This window comes from Anabrus simplex, chromosome 2 (assembly GCF_040414725.1).
Source record: "Anabrus simplex isolate iqAnaSimp1 chromosome 2, ASM4041472v1, whole genome shotgun sequence".
Taxonomy (NCBI): Eukaryota; Metazoa; Arthropoda; class Insecta; order Orthoptera; family Tettigoniidae; genus Anabrus; species Anabrus simplex.
The window spans coordinates 560,044,322-560,066,943 of NC_090266.1; the positions used below are offsets into that span (position 1 = coordinate 560,044,322).

A 22,622-nucleotide genomic window follows, 5' to 3' on the forward strand; every position below is an offset into this window, starting at 1 on the left:
CACCTGAACCTGCCCTGACAAAATGGGGGACATGGTTATCTGCAGTATCATTTTATCAGAACATTTTAATGAAGTGAAAGAAGTGGTTACAAAACTTGAAGATGAACATATTGCGTGTGTCCGTGATGCAAAATGTGTGTTTGAAACCGCTACTGTTTATCAAGATGTGAATTTCATTCATGCACATTTTTCTAAACTTCCAAAAGCCATTGAGATCTTACAATCTTCTGGTACTCCCCTCCATGAATCACTTGATCTCGTTGAAAAAGCTGCATCTTCGTTGAATTACGCTCCAGGCGAAATTGGAGAGAAGATTAAATGCAAGTTAGAAAAGGTGTTGAATTCGAACCCAGGACTGAAGAAGATTAATTAGTCAATACTTGAGTGGAACTAGGGTATCCTTGCCAGATGTATGCTTCGAAACATTGGTGCCCATGTATAAGTACTGTCCAATTACGTCAGTTGATGTAGAACGATCATTTTCAGCCTATAAACTCATTTTGACGGACAACAGACATAGTTTGTCTCCAGAAAACATTGAAAGACTACTAGTTACCTATTGTGATGCTTCTTTTTGCAATAAATGATACCTGTAAATAGGTAAGTGAATAAAATTGCATGTTTTTAAGAGCATATTTCCTTATTTTCCGTGCATATTTGCATGCATATTTTCAGGTTTTTTAGTGCATATAAATCCGGGCCCTACTGATTACTAAGCATTGTTGGGTAGGGATTCTTTTGGAAAGATATCTGGAATTAATATTTGAGTGGAATCTAAATTCAGTTTATTAAATGTTAATGAAATGAGACAGGGAATTCATATTAGACTTAATGGAAGGAGTGAAACCAAAGGATTCCCAAATTGAATTACATAAACTCTGAAAAGTGGTGGCAAAAGGAGCTCTGGTTAAGACGCAGCAGGTCGTTATGCTACTTAGCTTACAGAATGGGAAAAAATAAATAAATAAATAAATAAATAAATAAATAAATAAATAAATAAATAAATAAATAAATGAATGCAATGTAAATTTTAATCTTATACCAGTGGTATAGTATCATTTGAAGTAATTCCACATACTGTATATCAGTTGATTATATTTGTAAGTAGTACAAGAGATATTATAAGTAGAATTTTGTAAACAATATAAATTTATTAAGGATGAGCTGTGTGTTTAATAGAAAAAATTGTTAGCGTAAATTGTATAATATTGTATTATAGGAAAATTTTCTTCTCTTGTTAATTTAATATTTAGTGCTTGACAATAATGTATTTTAGTGTACCATTTGCCACCAAGGTAGACACCTCATTTGCAAATAAAGAGATTTTGATTTGATTTTGAATTCTGTAAAGTAACTATCAATTCGGAAGCTGTTCAAGGATGGAATTTTATAAAGGAGCAGAATGATTTAAATTCCCAAATCCCATGCCAGAGGAAAATAGTCGTTCATGAACTATGAGCAAGTAAATAACCAAATGCATACATTTGATAGTTTCTAGTAAATAGGTAGTGTTTATATTTGAATTAAATTGTGTCTCAGTTAAGTAATTTTAATAGCAGTGGATTTAACTTGTGTAGTGAAGATAGCTCATATCATAGCTATGAAGAATCACAGGTTTTATATATGCTGTTAAGAAGCTAAAGGATATCTGTGTGTGAGAAAGAGTTTCAAGAATTACGAACTTAATGTACGAATAATTTTTTAGCAGATTCTCTCATAAATGAGAAGGGTAGGAATGCATATTACCTTGTGAGTAACCTGAACGATGAATATAACTGTTACTCGTGAAATAATTCATTCATTTGGATTGATAAAAATTAGGACGTCAATTTCATAGTAGGAATTAGCCATGAAGCATAGGACTAACCCTGTGGAAGTGTTCTAGGACATGTAGATGTCTAAGAATTAAGTAAAGAAGTGTATAAATCTTACATAGGCAGTGTCTAGACTAAAATTTGAAAAGTTAAGGGGTGCATGAATTTTCTGGCAGAAGCGAGGAGATTCTGATTTCCATTTATTTATATTTGTTGGTAGTCAGCTAATAGAAACTTGTTCTATTTTTCAGTTTCATTAAATTTCCACCATCCGCATCATGAAGATCAAATAAAATTCATTTATAATAATTTTGTATAAATTCTAAATTGAGTGGAAGAACTATAAATAAGCTGAATATTTATACATATTCCAAAATTTCCAACAAGAAAACAGACTAATTTTAGGAATTTTATTTTATTTTGATTTATATTAATAAATGTTTAATTTATTGAGTATTCCCATGTCATTTGCCTGATAACTTCCAAATCCTGCCACATCCTTAAATGCCCTTATTTCTTTTTATGCAGCTGACAACAATGGCACACCTCGCGATACCTCATATTCACCGGCTGGGTAGCCGAGATCAAAGGCCAATATTTTATAACAATGATACTAGCAACACAACATTGTCACTCCGCCAGAGACTGCCTTGATATCTTTCTTATTTTTCTCCTAGATTTTAACGTAGCACTAACACATCAAAGGATGGGAAAGGACAAGGATTAGGGAAGTAGTGGCCATGGTCTTAAGGTACAGCTCCAGAAACAGCATGGCGTGGAAACGAAAACCATCTTTAGGGCTGCTGGCGGAATTCAAACCCAAAATTCTTCCGAATGCAAACTCTCCATATGCAACCCTAAACACATGGCCAATTTGCTCTGTAGACCGCCTTAGTTGCATTATAGTTATCATGTAAGATTAATCATTTGTAGTGAAAACAAAATACAGTCGATGTCCGATATAGCGAGTACAGCATATAACGACAGCCCCGTAATAACGACAGTCATTGTCGGTCCCTTCAAAATTCCTATATTAAACTGTATTTTCCTTCGGTTACAGCGAGTGTAATATCAATCATGCATCCGTTATTACGAGCGATTATGCGTGCACGATTTTTTCCGGTACCAATATTTATGCATCCCAGCGATTATGTTTCATGTGATTGATCACCTTGAGTATCGTTTCTTCCCTATGTCATTGTTAATCAATGTTAATTTTTTTCCTGTGTTCAATGTATTAGTTGTTTTAAGATCTTTATATCTTGCCCTATTTTACTATTTGGCTGATGATGACACTTGTAATGTGCCGAAACCGGTCCCAATAAACAAGTTGTGACTTCTTTTTAGTTCAACTTACAACGGAGTATTGAAAGGTGGATCCTTCTAATATTGTACACCTTCAGTATCATTTTCTCGCTATGTGCACCCTTGCAAACTCTCTCGACATTCGAAGGCGATGTTTGAGTCTATTACTAATACCCATCTACTGTTCCGTACAGCAAAATCGAAATGAATAATAATAAATGCGTAAATAACGTGGTCAATGGCAATTGTTAACTCGTTAGAAATAAAGCCTAAGTAAATGATCACATAACTTTAATAGTGAAATTAAGTAAGAATGCAATACACCTCAAGATATGGCAGTGAGCATCATTGATTTCAGAGGATGGATGATATTTTGTCGCGTCTGGTTAAATTTCGGTAAGGCTATTCCCGAATAAATTTATAGCAAGAAGGTTACCACTTTTCTACTGGGGCTTGAATATATGTTTTCATGGTATATAAACGGTTAAGTTAGATTATGTAACTGTTTGAATAAGAAAGCTGAAGCGTTTGCCACAATATGCAACCTTCGGTATCGGTTTCTCGCTATGTGAACTTGCGAATTCTCGCGTCGGCATTTGAAAGCGATGTTGGAGATGATTAATAATACAGTAAAAACTCCTTAATTCGAAGTCACTGGGACTAAAAAATCGGACTTCGAATTACGTGATTTTGAATAAACGGCCACTTCGCAATTCAGAGTACCAACACTTGCCACGTTACAAACTATTCTAAGGCCCGTTACTGCATGCAGTTAACCTTCATTCACAGTTTATACCTTTCAAATACCATGAAAAAAGAACTACTTCCAAAATGTATGCATTTACAGTATTCAAATAATGCACGGATATCTCACTGACAAACATAACCTCATGCAACGAAAGAAAGGGGGGAAAAAAAAGCATGATTAAAAGACGAGGAGAAATCTATGCTGGCTCCCATGTGCAAGTCCTTTATTCATTGGATTGTACTATCCTGTATGCATTATAGATGCCTTGTATTTTCACAGAAAGTACCCGATGCCCCGAAGACCAAACTTTCCTATAACTCGATCCTTGTACGATTTCCCGCCATGGCACTTCTCTCGTACTTCAGAAATGTAAACACTTGCCGCATCACAAAGTATTCTAAGACCCATTAATATATGCAATCACCTCGATTCACAGCTTAAACCTTTCAAATGCCATGGAAAATATTATTTCCAAAATGTATCCAACAAGGTACATTTACAATGTTCAAATAATGCACTTGGATAAATCACTGACAAACATAACCTCACGCAAGGACAGAAAAAAAAAAATCGCACAATTCAAAGACGAGGATAAATTATGCTGGTTCCCCTGTGCAATGCATTATTTTTTTGATTTCTGTACTGTTTGTATTTTTAGATGCTTTGTACTGGCATGGAAAGTGTCCGACACCCTTAAAACATTGTGGCTTATCAGACTTTCCTATGACGAGGGGATAAAGTTTCTCGCTTCCATGTGCATTGCAACGCACTACAATGACCCCCATCCCCCACCCTTGTACGATTCTCCGGCTGGCACTTTCTCCTTTAAAACATAAGACCGTTTGGACTCGCATTAAAATAAAGCAATGCAGTTTCATCGGCAATGACAATATTGTTCGGTGCCTACGAATTTATTATATGAGCCACGTTTTATCGTCAACTGTCGGCATCGCCAGTGTTCGCAGATTCTGTTTTTCCGCACACTGCCTGTTGCGTGATATTACGGCGTTCCTTAAAAGGTTGAATACAAAAGAATTCCGATTTCATTCAAATTAGCAATCATGAAGCGCACTGTAGACCCACCAAAGTGAGCGTAAGTGCGGAAAGCTAGCTCTCCACCTTCCAGAACGCGTGTTCTATTATCACGTGGATAAATTTCGAGTTGAAATTACTCTAACATACTATTGTTTTAAAATGTAAAGGCAGTTTCGAATTACAAGTCTGAATTTCGGTAATGGGGCCGACATTGTACTTCGAATTACAAATTATCCGTATAACATGCAAAACTGTATGATATATCTCATGTTTCCGGGAACGAGAGCTTCTTCGAATTAGGCGGGATTTTGAATTAACCGATTTCGAATTATCGAGGTTCTACTGTACCCATAAACTGCTGTTCTGTAAAAAAAATTAGAAATGAAAGGAGAGAACAGGTTTTTGTAATAAATATGTAAATAACGTGGTCGATAGCAGTTGTTAAATCGTTAGAAATAAAGGCTAAGTACACGATCGCATAATTTTAATACTGAAAATAAGCAAGAATGCGATACACCTCAAGATATGGCAGGGCGCATCAGTTATTTCAGAGGTCAGTTTATATTTTCCCGTGCCTGGTTAAATTTCGGAAAGCTATAAACTGCGAACGAAGGTTATGACTAGAGATGAGAATTATAGGCACTAACATATAAAATAGGCAACAAAACAGGAATGAAAAAATTACTTATAATTTAATAACACACTCAATTACTATTAGAGGAATTTACAACAAGCAACTTTTCAATGTTTTTTGGGCACAATCTTGTTCTCCTGTCATACGGAATGTTTTTGTACTGAGAGAAAGATCTCTGAACATCACATAAATTGATTGCATAAAACTTCAATGAAGCAGTCTTTGTTCCACTGTTTCATCTACCTCACCTCGTAGGACCCTGGTTAATTTTACCATAGCTTCCATCTTGGATTCCGCTGCAGGACCATATCGAACTTATCGCTGACATCGGCTACCTTCCCACGGACGATTCTTCTTTGGGCATTGCCGCAGTCACACTTCTTCACAATAAATCACAACACGGTCTGAACATAAAGCGTACACGTACAACAGTTCGCGTTCACATCAAGAGGAAGGTATGTGAAATATCGATTGTGCAACATAGTTCTACGTTGATTGGTTCTCGCATGTCTTAGGAGGTTGGAGGGGTTGAAGGCTTTGAATTGTTCCTTGTTTCTCCTGATGAGAATTTCCCAAGCACTAATTCTGGTGACTTCCGAGAATTCCCATTTTTGTTCGTGGGGTAAACAGATATTGAGAAATGAGTAGAAAATTCTGTCGAGCACACCAGCTACAATGTAACGCACTGGAATAAAATCGGCTTCTTTAACCCATTCCAGTCTGGGCCTTAATATCCCTAACAAACGTTCTGGACTGGACATTTTTAAGGATCTTTAAAACATTGTACCTGTAGTAGATATTGGCATGATTCTTTTTTCGTTGTGCTTGTTTGAGAATGTAATTTTCAAAACTGCTCTTTGTATCATGTCAACTATCACTTGAGATTTTAAAATTGTTTATATATTATACCATGTTTTGCAAATGGAAGAAAAGTCTGACGGATAACTAACCAAGTACAGTTTTCTGAAATACAGTTATATTTACCCTATTTTGCTAATATAAAATGTGCATTGCAATTACAAAACAACAACAATAATGAGAATGATATATAAACAATAATTTTTCAATAATAATAATAATAATAATAATAATAATAATAATAATAATAATAATAATAATAATAATAATAATAATAATAATAGTAATAATTGCAATAACGAAAATGGGAGCTCTTACGAAATTTTATTTTAATTGATAAATTTTGTTAAAACTTACTCAAATGTAAAATTATTGTTGCATTTACCACAAAATATTTCTGAGAAAGAGGAAATAAGTCTTCTAAACAGACAACTTTACGAATATGTAGACAATCTTACATATTCACGCAAATATGAAATACGCGGGAACATGCGCTAGGCCGTAAAACGATCACCAATCTTAATGAAATGCAAGAAGTTGTTTCAAATTCATATGTCAATAATATGTTCATTTGCGCATAAACTTATAATATATCATAAAATATCGAAAATATCACTTTCGTCAAACACATGTTCGCCGCGAGAAACCATGTCTTAGAGCTCACTGAGTGACAACATCTACTGATGCATGCAGTTCAAAAATATCGCAAATTCTCTGACTTTGACATATAATACTGCCATCTGCTTAAATACTCTTGTAACTAATACATGAAGAAACACGATGTAACCACCAGAATGTGTGCATAGCTCGTTCTCGATTTTTAGCGAATTGTCTAACCTTACTGAACGTAATTTCGGCCGCTGCGAGCTATGCTCACAGTTAGACCAGAAAGAGTTAAAATATGGTCAAAAGGCATAAAATAGGCAATTATATTCCAAACAGGCACAAACCCCTGAAAGAGGAATTTATAGGTACAAAATAAAACCAAGGAAATCTAGCAAAAAAGACCCTAAAACATATATCTGAAAAGCCTACCTACGTTTCTGAACACAGGAATAAAATAGGCAAATAGGCAAATTCCTGTCTCTAGTTATGACTTCTCTACTGGCGCTTGAAATAGGTTTTCGTCATACATATAATACGGTTAAGTTAGAAAACGGCAACATTTGCCACAAAATGCGATTGAACATCCTTGGTTTCGTTAGCTCGCAAGTGTATATAGCGAGAAATCTCATAAACATTCGAAGGCGATGTCGGAGTCAATTAGTAATACCCATCTCTAAAGAAAATTTGAAATGAAAGAGAACATGTTTTCGTAATAAATGCGTAAATAACATGGCCGATAGCAATAGTTAACTCATTAAAAATAAAGGCTGAAATAAACGATCCCTTAATTTTTTTAGTATTATATACTGAAATTAAATAAGAATGTGATACACCTCAACATGTGGTGGAGTATGTAACTTATTTCAAGTGGACAGTGCTTTTTTTTTTTCCTGACTAGTTAAATTTCAGAAAGGCTACTCCCATGTAAATTTTTAGGGAGGAGGTTATGATTTCCCTACATGCACTTAAAATATAATTTCATGAAACATACATGGTTAGGATGGGTGACACCGTTTGAAGAAGAAGACTGAAATGTTTGGCACAGAAACCTCTGGAATGAAACCATAATTTTTCATCAGAATGAAATTAAACAGACACTTTCACAGAGTATCGGATTTCGAAAAATAACAAACAAGTAAGCCGTAGTGTAGATTTCATCTGCGAAAACGCAAGTTTTCAACAAACTGATTTCCATTTCATACCGATTTTAATGTGTATGGGTTTTTCCCTGAACTTTACAAAAAATGTGATATAACGACAATTTGCTATAACGAGTAAATGTTTCGCCATTACGAATTCTAGCTATAACAGACTTCTACTGTATTCACTATATTTATGTAAAATAGAAAAAGTAGTAATAGCTGAAATATATACCTTATAACTTTGGTGTGAACTAGCATATGAGCCAATTTAGCACAGTGTTCGCCTTCCAAAACAACTTTCTTTAATAGTTCAGATACTTTATTATCCTGGGGGAACTTCTTCTGTGTTGATTCTGCCAGCAATGACTGAAAAATACTTAAATCTGCAAAGAGAAAGAAAAAATGTTGTACCATAAAAGTGATAAGGATTAAAACAACAGAAATATGGCACTATGAGCATATTGCACAACTTGGAAATTAATTATACTAATCCATTCCTCCATTAATTTCAGGTTCTTGGAGGGTTGGTGGGGGGGAAGAGAAAGTCAATCTTAAACCTTACTATGTTTTTATGTAGGCTTTGTCCATGACTGTAAAATCATAAAGAGAAAAGCTGGTTAACAGAAATGCCCTACAACCATATGCTAACACACACTCAAAACTGACAAAACCACGTAGAGAAATTCACACCCTTGAAGCGAGACTTGATACTGAATATTTATAAACATCAAAGGTCTCCAGGCAGCAGTGAAAAATCCACAGCCTGTTCCAATCATTCGACCGGGTGAGAAACGGAAGGATTGAAGTCCCTATCTAGCGGCGAGGATAGGAATTGTGCCGGCTGCCGAAGCCTGTCGCACTTCTCTGGGGTGATGATTAATACATGGCAGACGAAATGATATTTGAGTGTGTTGCTGGAATGAAAAATATGGCGGGGAAAACCTAAGTACCCAGAGAAAAACCTATCCCGCCACCGCTTTGTCCAGCACAAATATCCCATGGAGTGGCCGGGATTTGAACCACGGAACCCAGCTGTGAGAGGCCGGCGCGCTGCCGCCTGAGCCACGGAGGCTGGCTCCAGGCAGCAGTGTGTCTCCTAAATATGAAGAATAAAAAGATTGTATTGTAGGCCTATAAGGTACTGTCAGTGAAGAATCTCTTTGAAGCCAAGGAAGAACCCAGATGAGCGAGCTGACTAACCTATGTGAAAAAGTCGTCATGAGATACAAACAAGAAATTGCCCAAGACAATACTTGGATTGGCAAAGGGTCTTCATGTTTCATAGAAGTCTGCAATGAGAGCAAGAAAGAGCAAGTATAACATACTGTGTTGCCTATTCAACACCTGAGAATAATGAATAATATTGGTCAAGCACTGAACATTTCATTTAACTATCTACCTTGCGCATTCCTGAGGCATACAAGATTAGTAGACATAAAAATTAATACCATTTTTAACACATTCAACGAAAGTTAAAAAATAATGAAGTATATTGTAACAATCCATAAATACGGATGGCAGTATCTTTCAGATATAATGTTGAGTACACCGACGTAGCCAAAAAATTGCCAAAAATCCATTTATTTAATATAATTGATCTTTCATGACTGAACAAGTGAACTAGCAAGAAGTGCTCCACCTACGAATGCCTGCACTAAGCAGAGAAAGAGAAAATGGTCATCTGGACTGTAATTATCACGAAGATCAATTTAACTCTTCGAAGGTGGAATTTAATATATTAAATCCTGGAAAAGATTGCTCACGAGCGGAATTTAATATATTAAACGGTCAGATATCCATCATTATAGGAGCATGCAGTACTCAGGAAACTCAACAGATTATGTAAATGGGACTTTTAAAGGGGGAATAATCAAATGTTCTTGTGTTCTCTCTCTGATGGGAAAAGAAATCAGTGAGAGGCTATCGTGTTTAGTCAAGCATTCAGCGCGAGTTCCGAGATCAGCTTTTTGCGATTTATAAAGTTATTTTGCAATATGTTTCAAAAAGAGAGAGCTGGTGAGCAAGAAATTGCTTCTATTTTGGACTCCACAGATGTAGATGAAAGTGATTTTTCATTTGAAGTGTCCGAAGATGGGAATTCAAGTAGTGAGTCTTCTCGGTGCAAGAGCGACTCAAGTACTCCGGAGAACGAAACAGCTGATGAATGGACTGATGTGTGTAACTTAGACCCAGGACCTTCAAGTACCATTCTGATATTTAATATTAATCAAAGACCAATTTTACCTTCATATTTTGACATGGCGACCAAGCCTATTCTTTGGTACTGAAATTTTTGACATACTACACCAGGAAAAAGTAATTCAGGGAAGCAAACGAAAGGAAGAGGCAACACCTCCAACTACAAGATGTAGAATCAAAGATTGGTCATCTCCAACACTATCCGATATAATGGCTTTGATTGGCTTAATCATCAGCATGGGCCTCCACCCCCCTTCCACACGTCCAAGACCATTTTTCTCTGGCATGGGTAGACAAAACTTTTTTTTGTACAATTTGTTTTACGTCGCACCGACACAGATAGGTCTTATGGCGACGATGGGATAGGAAAGGGCTAGGAGTGGGAAGGAAGCAGCTGTGGCCTTAATTAATGTACAACCCCAGCATTTGCCTGGTGTGAAAATGGGAAACCACGGAAAACCATCTTCAGGGCTGCCGACAGTGGGGCTCGAACCCACTATCTCCCGGATGCAAGCTCTCAGCTGCACGCCCCTAGCCGCTGCTTTTGGGACTTTCCGGGATGCGAGGTGGAAAATAGGTGAACGCCGTACTCAACACAGCAAGCTAATGAAAACCTACTGGATCAATAGAAAATTGAATAAACGCCAAAATGTGTAAGGAAACTGGCCCTACAATTTCAGTGGCTGAGAGTACAATCTCTTTCAAGGGTAGAGCGGCTTTCAAAGTGTATAACCCAAATAAACCAACAAATTTTGGATTGAAATTTTTTCCCTCTCACATAGCACTAACAGCTACTGTATCTGTTTAACTTTCAGCCTTATATGGGGAAGACTCAAAATTAAGATCCCACTCTACTGAAGACCACACAGGTGGTTAAAAACTGGTGTTGTTCTCTCATTAAAAAAAAAGTCAAAATGACCCACACTTAGGTTTCCACATATACACTGACAGATACTACACTTCACCTTAAATTGTAGGAGAATTGTCATGAGAATGGTAACAACTGGTAGTCATGCCAAGTAGGAAAGATAAGCCAGAAAATACAAAGCCTGCGGAAGTTAAAACAATGAAGAAAAGCGATATAGTGAGTCCTTGGCTTCCTTGGCTTGGAAGGATAAGAGGATGATAAGTATGCTCAGCACGTCACAAAGTGGACAAAAACAAGGTCGCAGACATCTCTTCTAATTTCCTATCAACTTTCAACTTCCAAGCCAAATCTAGTTTTAGACTACACTAAACACATGGGTGGGGTAGACAGAATTGACCCCTATTTAGCCTCTTATCCATTCTTGAGGAGATAGAGCAGATGGTACCGAATGTTCGTTTGGCGTTTTGAGATATCCGTAATAGTAAATTCATATTTATCTAGTAATAGTGAGAAGTGTAGGAAGTTATAGGAAGACAATAATTGAGAGTGTGTTCACCAGTGATGACTTCATAACTAATAACTTATTTGTGGAATGACTCTTATGTCCTTTATGCACTAACCCGCAGCCAAGAAAAACACCTAGACAGCTCTGCGACGGAATACATCCAATATTGAAGACAAGTCATTAATATTACCGTTACACATCGTACTTGCATTTACAGTTTCATTTTTATGTTTCATTATCCTTGCATATTTCAATGTTGGCAAGACTTCTTAATTTCTTTGAACTCTGTTGCTTCTGCCTCCCACCAGTATGGTGTCTTGTACATAGACTGTTGTGAGCAAATGCAGTCTTCATCTTTGACATCACAAATAGAACAAGCCTTAATTCTCAGTAATTAATACCATTAAAATATGTGTGCTACATATAAGTGCTTTAAAATGTGTTTGAACTATCAAGAGTAAAGTATTTAAGTTAACATAAGCCATGCCTCGTGGTAATCATTTTTTGTACAGTCTATTTTTAATGAAACATAAAATTTGGTCCGACCGCATCGGATATGACTTACGATAAACATTACATGCAAAGGTGTGTAAATGATTCATCACAAATGGGGAAACATAACCTACAACAGTTTGAACTTCATCAGCGAGATCGACAGGCTGCACCATTGTCTTACGTTTACATCAACACAGCACATATGAGCTACAGGCCAGCTAATCCTTTCATTTCCTACCCATTTGAGTTCATACAGCAATATGAATAAAGAAAGAAACCGCTTGTTAACCACTCGATGTGAAGTGCCATACAATGCGCTCCGCCGCAGAGTGACGTACGTTGCACTCATGTAGCAGCTTCTGATTCGTGCTTCTATCTAGTGATAATTTCTTGAACTTTTACAAAAGTAGTAAGATATATCTATAGGAGAAGCATCGATCTTTAATTTGATGGATATAGCTATCGCGTATTTATCAATTACGTATGATATATCGCATCTGAAAAACCAACAAGTTCTGTTGTTGACATCATGGCTAAACATTTTCTTGTGATCGTGAATTTGAAAATGAACGATGTTTTACCGAATGATACAGAAAGTTTAGTTTTGTTAAGCAAGGACTAGAATATGGAATTTCAGAGTGAAAGTAGTGATCGTGACATTGATGTTGCTTTTGATACACGGGAAAGTAAGTTAATGATGGTGGGTTTTGTGTGAGAAGACATGGAAAATTACAGAGGGCAAAGGGAAATGTTTACGGCAAATTATGGGTCTCAAAATGCTGCAAAGAACTGCTTATGTCCTGTGTGAAGAATTTTCAGTTGTTTTCTACTGCCGAGTTCGTAAAGATGATAGTAGTATAGGCAGATATTTATACTCAACAATACGCGCGGTCACACGGTATGATATTTCCATTCTGATTGAGGGTAAATGAATGTGCACCGGTTACTGTAGAGGAAATTTATGTAGTTTTTGCACTGTGTGTGTTAATGAGCAGAGTACAGAAACCTGTACTGAGATCTTATTTCTCAAATAATCCAGGTACTAGCTACCTCTATATTTGGTTCAGCCACATTGTGGGTCCATTTGAAAGCTCAGAAGATTCCTCCACTTCATTGACCTTAGATAATTCCAGTAAATTATGCTGTTTGTGTGTTTATGCACTAATAACATACTGAATATTTTGGTAAAATTCATTGAACCGCTTGTCATTTATGCCCAATTAACTAAGAGCATTAACTCATACCATGCATGGTGCTATACTCCTCCCGCAGCACAGGGTAGCCGGGTAGTGAAAGTCATCCCATGCTGAGAGGTTAATGAAACAGAGATGATTGTGTAACTCGGGTCTCACTCGCATGCAGACTTTAATAGATAAATGTAAGCCTGCACAGCATGAATTGTTGCAAGCAAGGAGTAGATTTGAGGACTTACAAAACATCTGGAATAAATATTCAGAATATCAAGATGCATTGGAAATAGATGACGAAGATCACTCTCATGATAGGGAAGATATCAAGGTTAAATTCTATACTGTTAAGGCAAAGTATAAGGCTATCTTGGAAGAATAAGATTGTCAGACCTCATCTGATACCAATATAAATGGTCCGTTATTGGACATTATAAATTTTCCAGCTAGCTCATTCTTGGTTGCCAGCGTTTCGCCCTCGTGTGCTAGGGTGGGCTCATCAGTTGGTACCTAGCACACCTACCAATACGCTGGCTAGTGCATACCGTGGAGGCCACTGCGTAGGCTAACTGGAGCCACCGGCAGTGCCAATGCACTAAGAGACTTTGTCTCGTCACTAAAAATTGATGCCTGCTTGGCCATCAGATGATATAGATGTTGATTCCCATAGGGAATCTGAAATATTTGTCCTGAATGAGCAAATTTATAATACCAATATAAATGGTCCGTTATTGGACATTATAAATTTTCCAGCTAGCTCATTCTTGGTTGCCAGCACTAGCCAGCGTATTGGTAGGTGTGCTAGGTACCAACTGATGAGCCCACCCTAGCACACGAGGGCGAAACGCTGGCAACCAAGAATGAGCTAGCTGGAAAATTTATAATGTCCAATAACGGACCATTTATATTGGTATTATAAATTTGCTCATTCAGGACAAATATTTCAGATTCCCTATGGGAATCAACATCTATATCATCTGATGGCCAAGCAGGCATCAATTTTTAGTGACGAGACAAAGTCTCTTAGTGCATTGGCACTGCCGGTGGCTCCAGTTAGCCTACGCAGTGGCCTCCACGGTATGCACTAGCCAGCGTATTGGTAGGTGTGCTAGGTACCAACTGATGAGCCCACCCTAGCACACGAGGGCGAAACGCTGGCAACCAAGAATGAGCTAGCTGGAAAATTTATAATGTCCAATAACGGACCATTTATATTGGTATTATAAATTTGCTCATTCAGGACAAATATTTCAGATTCCCTATGGGAATCAACATCTATATCATCTGATGGCCAAGCAGGCATCAATTTTTAGTGACGAGACAAAGTCTCTTAGTGCATTGGCACTGCCGGTGGCTCCAGTTAGCCTACGCAGTGGCCTCCACGGTATGCACTAGCCAGCGTATTGGTAGGTGTGCTAGGTACCAACTGATGAGCCCACCCTAGCACACGAGGGCGAAACGCTGGCAACCAAGAATGAGCTAGCTGGAAAATTTATAATGTCCAATAACGGACCATTTATATTGGTATTATAAATTTGCTCATTCAGGACAAATATTTCAGATTCCCTATGGGAATCAACATCTATATCATCTGATGGCCAAGCAGGCATCAATTTTTAGTGACGAGACAAAGTCTCTTAGTGCATTGGCACTGCCGGTGGCTCCAGTTAGCCTACGCAGTGGCCTCCACGGTATGCACTAGCCAGCGTATTGGTAGGTGTGCTAGATACCAACTGATGAGCCCACCCTAGCACACGAGGGCGAAACGCTGGCAACCAAGAATGAGCTAGCTGGAAAATTTATAATGTCCAATAACGGACCATTTATATTGGTATTATAAATTTGCTCATTCAGGACAAATATTTCAGATTCCCTATGGGAATCAACATCTATATCATCTGATGGCCAAGCAGGCATCAATTTTTAGTGACGAGACAAAGTCTCTTAGTGCATTGGCACTGCCGGTGGCTCCAGTTAGCCTACGCAGTGGCCTCCACGGTATGCACTAGCCAGCGTATTGGTAGGTGTGCTAGGTACCAACTGATGAGCCCACCCTAGCACACGAGGGCGAAACGCTGGCAACCAAGAATGAGCTAGCTGGAAAATTTATAATGTCCAATAACGGACCATTTATATTGGTATTATAAATTTGCTCATTCAGGACAAATATTTCAGATTCCCTATGGGAATCAACATCTATATCATCTGATGGCCAAGCAGGCATCAATTTTTAGTGACGAGACAAAGTCTCTTAGTGCACTGGCACTGCCGGTGGCTCCAGTTAGCCTACGCAGTGGCCTCCACGGTATGCACTAGCCAGCGTATTGGTAGGTGTGCTAGGTACCAACTGATGAGCCCACCCTAGCACACGAGGGCGAAACGCTGGCAACCAAGAATGAGCTAGCTGGAAAATTTATAATGTCCAATAACGGACCATTTATATTGGTATTATAAATTTGCTCATTCAGGACAAATATTTCAGATTCCCTATGGGAATCAACATCTATATCATCTGATGGCCAAGCAGGCATCAATTTTTAGTGACGAGACAAAGTCTCTTAGTGCATTGGCACTGCCGGTGGCTCCAGTTAGCCTACGCAGTGGCCTCCACGGTATGCACTAGCCAGCGTATTGGTAGGTGTGCTAGGTACCAACTGATGAGCCCACCCTAGCACACGAGGGCGAAACGCTGGCAACCAAGAATGAGCTAGCTGGAAAATTTATAATGTCCAATAACGGACCATTTATATTGGTATTATAAATTTGCTCATTCAGGACAAATATTTCAGATTCCCTATGGGAATCAACATCTATATCAGACCTCATCTGAGCAATTTTTTTTAAAATGCTATTTGTTCGGGGCATCGACCTAGAAAGATTTTTTGCCCCCACTTGCACCATATGTGAGGAACCTGTGTGTTGTTTTGTAAATGAAATGGCAAATGGCTTTTATTGCCGGGAGTGACCGAGGACAAGTTCGGCTCTCCAGGTGCTGGTCTTTTGAACTGACACCCATAAATGACCTGCGCGTCATGATGAGGATGAAATGATGATGAAGACGACACATACACCCAGGCCTCGTGCCAGCAAAATTAACCAATTAAGGTTAAAATTCCCGACCCTGCCGGGAATCGAACTCGGGACTCCTGTGACCAAAGGCCAGCACGCTAATCATTTAGCCATGGAGCCGATCAGTTTTGTAAATGGCAGAAGTGTAAAGTGCTGAATGTGAGGAAAGGAACATTTAGGTTGACACGAACACCCAGTCCCCAGACCAGGGGTATTAAACATTTACAATTAAAAACCCATTACCTGGCATAAAACCCGGGATACCAGGTGACAGGCGGATGCGTTGCCTCCTACACCATGCGGCCGAACTCATCTGAGCATAGCTCAAATACTAGTTTGCATTATTCAAGTCAGGCTCACATTAAGTTGTCAGTTATATCGTTACCTAAATTCAGTGGTATTTTTGATGAAAGGGTGCATTTCAGAGATACATTTGAAGCCTTGATAGTTCACAAACGTAAGCTTTCTGATGTTCATAGGCATCATTACCTTCTGTCCACCCTAAGTGGTGAGGCACTCGTGCTCATAAAGAGTTTAGTTGTAAGTAACAATAACTTTTGTGTAGCAGGGATCTGGTTAAACACAGGTACAACAATAGCAAATTAATTGCTGAACTCACATGAAGCAACTGGTAAGCCTACGAACAGTGAATAAGTGTAGTTTTCGGTCTTTGTGAACACTAATTAATCATGTATCCAGTATTAAAACCAATCGTAAGGTACTGTGTAGAAATGCATCAAACCTTCAGCTTTACGGTTTCTGTGATAGTAGTGAAAAGGCTTAAGGAGCATGCATTTATCTTCTTTCAACAGACAGAGAAGGAAAGATATTAAATTATCACTTTGTTAATGATCTCGCATGCTATATTAATAGCAACAACTGTGAATATTATTTTCTCAACTAAAGTTAACTCATTTCCTCATCCCGAGGTGGTGCAGCTCTTTTTAGACACGCCCCCAGTGGAGGGGCATTTACTGCCATTCGTAAATCTCCGGCAGTATGCTACCGGGAATCAAACTCAAACTCCCGAGAACAGCAGCTAATTGTGCTAATCATTATGCTAGCGGACATTCTTAACTACAAAACCAAGACATATAGCACGATTGATGCATGCTTGCATGCGCAGGTGGTACACGAAACTATTTAACATATTTGTGCGACGTCATCACAGCTGCAGTAGGCCTACACTACGGAGGTGGACATTCCCTAACTATGAAACACAGATGTACCGCATGACTTTGACGTGTGTTTCCATTGCGTGGGTCGTACGGACGAAACTATTCACAAATTTGTATGATGTCATCAGAGCTGCATTAAGACTTGTACCCACAATAATAATAATGCAATTAATGTTGTATTGTCCACCTTTTTCAATACTATATTATGCAATGTTATTGAATTACATTATTAAACTAGGGAATATTTTCGGCCTTGGCTGGCCATCTTCAGCCTTAATGTAATACATCTAATAACTAAACAAATGTAAAAACACACAATTGACATGAAAACTCAAGTACAAACACAGAATTAACATTAAAATCTGGGATGAACTACGTGTAAAATCTGAAAAAATAAATTAGGCTCTAAATTCTTAGAATCTGGTGTATGCTCATCATCCAGACTCTTTCTTGTATTGGTATTCATAGAATTGTTAGTTCCATCACTGCTAATCATTACAATTTCAACTGCAAAACGGGGAGTGGTAAATGTTGATTCTGTAGTCAGATCATCAATCACCAAATCTAATTGAGTGGTGTTAGAAGTATGCAGCCACTGGATGCCACTGTCAACAACCACAGCTGATGCAGAACTGCTAGATGGTGTTTCCACATAGACCAACGTAACTAAAATTAAATATTCCCGTTGTGCTTGTTAAAAACGTGCTGAAATCCTGTTGGACATTGTCAGGGCGGCACGAAGATATGGTTAAAACTGTCATTCTTAATTTGTGCCTGGTATAAAATTGCAATTCAATGAAGTTAACCTGAATAAATGATAGAAAAAATTAGATAAAATTAATGAACAGAAGGAGAGGGAGAGCGTGTTAGTCAAATGGCATAGGTTATTTGAGACCTACCTCTCATTGCGGCATGTGGTGCATGGTGTATTGCTGTGTGCCTCATACTAACAGTTGTGAGATTCAAAGGAAAAGGAAGGGGCGGGGCAAGGGGCGAGTAGGTGAGGCATGTGGAGAGGTCAGGGAAAGGTGAGGAGGGGGTGGAGAGGAAGGGGAGGGATTAAGGCAGGACGAAGGGTGTGAGAAAAGAAATGGCTAATTATGACTTGTTGGTTTGACGTTTCTAAGAATGGGAATTAGAAAGTCAAATAGGATATTTGGTTTTTCTGAAATGTCATTAAGATTATGATTCGTGTTAAAATATTGATCTATATGTATGAAGCAGCTTTCAGTAATGTTAGGGAGGGGTCCTTTGTTGATGATTTTGAGGATTTCCATATCTTGTTTTATGTCTGTGAATTTGTGATTATAGTCATGCATATGCTGTCCTACAGCTGAAAATTTATTGCACTTCAGGGCATTGATGTGTTCCGAGTACCTTATATTAAAATTTCTACTGGTCTGTCAGACATAAGAAGAATTACAACTGTTGCAAATAATCCTGTATACTCCTGATTTTGAATAACTATTGAACTTGTTTATGGATGTGGCATTATGTAAGACCTGTGCATTCATATTCTTGGTTTTCAAAACTACTTTTACATTGTGCTTTTTAAAGATGTTGGTGACTGTAAATTTGTTTGTTGAATGTAAAGATAGAAAGGGAGGAGTTGTTTTGTTTATCTTTTTTCAAAGTGGTAGAGGGGTGATATTCATATTTATTGATTATTTTTTCATGAAAGAAACTGTTGTATCCATTATATTTAGCTACAGTATATTACAAACAGTGTTCAAATCATTTTTCAGGTCTCTTTTAGACATTGGAACATTGAAGGCTCGGTACACCATGCTGTTGTACGCTGCTCGTTTGTGAATTTGAGGGTGTGAAGAATCTTGACAGATTGTAGTGACCGACTGGGTGGGTTTTATGAAAAGAGTATATCTTAAGTAGCTTGGGTGCCTGATAATAGTTGAGTGTAAAAAATTAATTTTCCTTTCAATTTCCCTAGTTTAGTAATGTAATTCAATAACATTGCATAATATAGTATTGAAAAAGGTGGGCTATATGACATTAATTTAATAATTATTGTTGTGATCACAATTCAATATGAATCAAAACCATGAAGTTTACATATCATGATTTGTACCCACTTTGAAGCGGAATAGTTGTTGTCCTCTGATGAATTACGTTGGGGGGGACGTCCTGTACGCAAGATTTATTTTTTTCATGTTAATCCTGAACAGCCAGAGGGGTCTAATACACGAGTAAATATGGTAATTTAGAATCGATAATGATAATGATGATATACATGCCACTGAGGCTGAAAAGCCCCTTTATGTAACGGAGTAGAGAGAGAGCAAGAGCGAGTGTGTGTCTTCATCTCCTCTTGGTTATTATAACCACCATTGCCGAAAACCCAAACTCGCTGAGGTAGGAGTTTGTACAAAGGATTTAATATCTTCAGTGGTCTCTTGCTCAAGCTTGGGAACTTCTGTGTTGTAGAATACCAACTTTTTGAGAAAACCATGCATGGAAAGTTGACTTTTAGTAAAGAATCTGTTGAAAGTTCTATCAGTTCTTCCTCTTCTGCAGTAACAAACTCTGAAGCAGCATAAGTAGTGAAAGAATTTTGCACCCACTGATACTTGTCACGGTTTTGGAAAAGTATGTTTCAAAATAAACACAGAATTGAGATAAGTGTCCTTCAATTTAATTTTCTGTTATGAAATGTTGGAAACATGCCAAGTGATCCATTCCTCCCCGCTTCACTGATTTTATTCTTCCAAAGAAGCAGCTTCTTTCTGAAGCCAAATTTTGTAATAAGCTGTATCAAGAGGGTTGCAGAGACTTAACGAGTTCAATTTTGCAAAAAGCACTTAGCACAGATATGGTTTTCTTTGATTTCCCACCAAAGTTCAAAAACACAAGATAATGCATTTCCTCTAGAAAGCCATCAAGTGCTGTCAAGAGAGACGTATGCCCAGCCCCAAATCTTCCCACATTTTAGTGACAAATCTAGCTTTAAGAGATCTAGTTTTAATGAAGTTCACCACATTTATGACAATTTGCAGAACTTCATTCAAATGAACACTCTGCGCAGGTTTCCGAGGCAAGCTCATCCAATATGCACAAACAAGCAATTCCTTGAGGGCAGGAGAGAAAAGATAATAAAATTGATGGGGAGATAAAAAATATGTGACAATTTCACAAAGACAAAGAAAATTTTTCTATTGATTTTTCTTTTGTAAGTTGACACAGCTGTTCTCTTCATCCCTAGTAAGGAAAACACCACTGCACCCCTGGAGGTCATTCAAGTTGTCCCAGGATGCCATAGCGAACACGTTGAAAACCTATGGTCTATACGATAGGTATGGGAATGGCAGTGGTAATCAAAACAAAGATATTTTTTGGAAACAAATTGCTGTTAAGTCAGATTCTGTTTTTTTCATATTTAATGAAAGCCAGTGATAATACGCTCCTCAAAAAATGCAATATACTTGTATTTGTCTTATAAAGAGGGGTCCTAAACAGACCTTCCATGGTTGACTGTCAAGGCGTCACCTTTGTGAGGCAAGGTCCCGAGTTACAACTGTCTATCAATAAATGTCTATCAATGTCCATCAATAAATGCAAAAATAAAACACTACAACACAGTTATAAAACGGAAGCGACATATGCAGCAGAAACACTTTTTCACCTGAATAAACATTCAAAGACTGACAGACTTCAGAAAATTGCTTAAAATCACTATACTTCATCTGACAAAAGTTTTATGGTTTAACTTACAATTTCAGCTAAAGTCCAGCTGTAGATCTGTGAATTAACCTAACACAAATATCAAGAGTTTCTGACTGACTATTTTGTAACTCTTGTTTATGGTGACAAGTTACGTTCATGGAAATTCTAGAATTTTATAGATAATTTACTTTCTCTTTCGTAACACAATAGAAGTGATCCATTTTTTTAACTTCTAACACTCCCAGTCGTCCTTCATTTATTCACTATGTTATGAAGAATTTGGCAGGATATCTGGAAATTTGTCACAAGAACTCTACAGTTCAACATCACATTTTAACACCACAGTTAACCAACAGATATGAAAAAAGTTTGTGTGCCCAAATGTAGATTTACAACCAAGAAAAGCAATACACATACAGGATCTTGCTTGCATGTGCCAAACAAGGAACAACATCAGCGGTGACAATAATAAGAAATCAAAAAATGTAGACCACACCTGTAATTAAACTAAATGCTTTCTTAGATTATACTTACTTACTTAGTGTTGCCAGTAAAAGCAGCAGTGCCACCTGTCTAAGCAAATTTTGTAACAGCAAGAAAATACTTTACTGCAGAGCAGTATTATACTTCCTATCAAGTCAGAGTAACCAACCTGTCTTCGGAAGATTCTCATCAAAGCACTTCTCAATACTGGCGACCCATTCTTCAAAAGCATCCGATCTTATCTTCAACTTCCGTAACATTCTATACAGCTCATCCATGGTATAACGATACCTATAAAAAGGTAAATACATTGAGTCTTATTAAACCAACTAAACGTGTGTGTGTGTGTGTGTGTACATATATATATGAGTTTTGTCCATGCACAGCTCAGAATTAAGAAAGAATGGTATTTATATATACCCTATTTACTTGTGTATTAGAGCACCTTTTTTTCTTCAAATTTTACAGCCCAGAAAAAAAAAGAGGGGGTCCAATATGCGATAACCTCACATTTTGTACAGTGAACACATGGCTTCTAGGCTATACAGAGCTATAAATTATAAATGTAATTCTACACTATTCTTTAACAAACATATGAATGTATTTGAGTTATACTGGCTATTTTTGTTGGAAGGCAGTATTTCTAAATGTAAAATGACAATAAATGGTGAACACTACTTTTAGGCATATATATAAAGTACGAAGGTAATCCCAAAAATAAGGTCTTCTATTTTTTTTATAAATACATAGACCTGTTTATTTCTACAATGGTTTACATCATTTCACAGCTTGAACATTTAGCTATTTTTCTACATAAT

At 37.6% G+C, this 22,622-nt stretch overlaps 1 protein-coding gene across 1 annotated transcript in view; it reads right to left on the reverse strand.

The window, feature by feature from the left end:
- LOC136864226 (lysine-specific demethylase 5A) overlaps positions 1-22,622 on the reverse strand; it is an 843,789-nt gene that overhangs the window by 472,435 nt on the left and 348,732 nt on the right. The window contains exons 15-16 of the mRNA XM_067140948.2: positions 21,974-22,095; positions 8,375-8,525 (exon numbers count right to left, since the gene is read on the reverse strand). Of these exons, the coding sequence (XP_066997049.2) occupies positions 8,375-8,525; positions 21,974-22,095 (273 nt within the window). The remainder of the gene's footprint in view (positions 1-8,374; positions 8,526-21,973; positions 22,096-22,622) is intronic.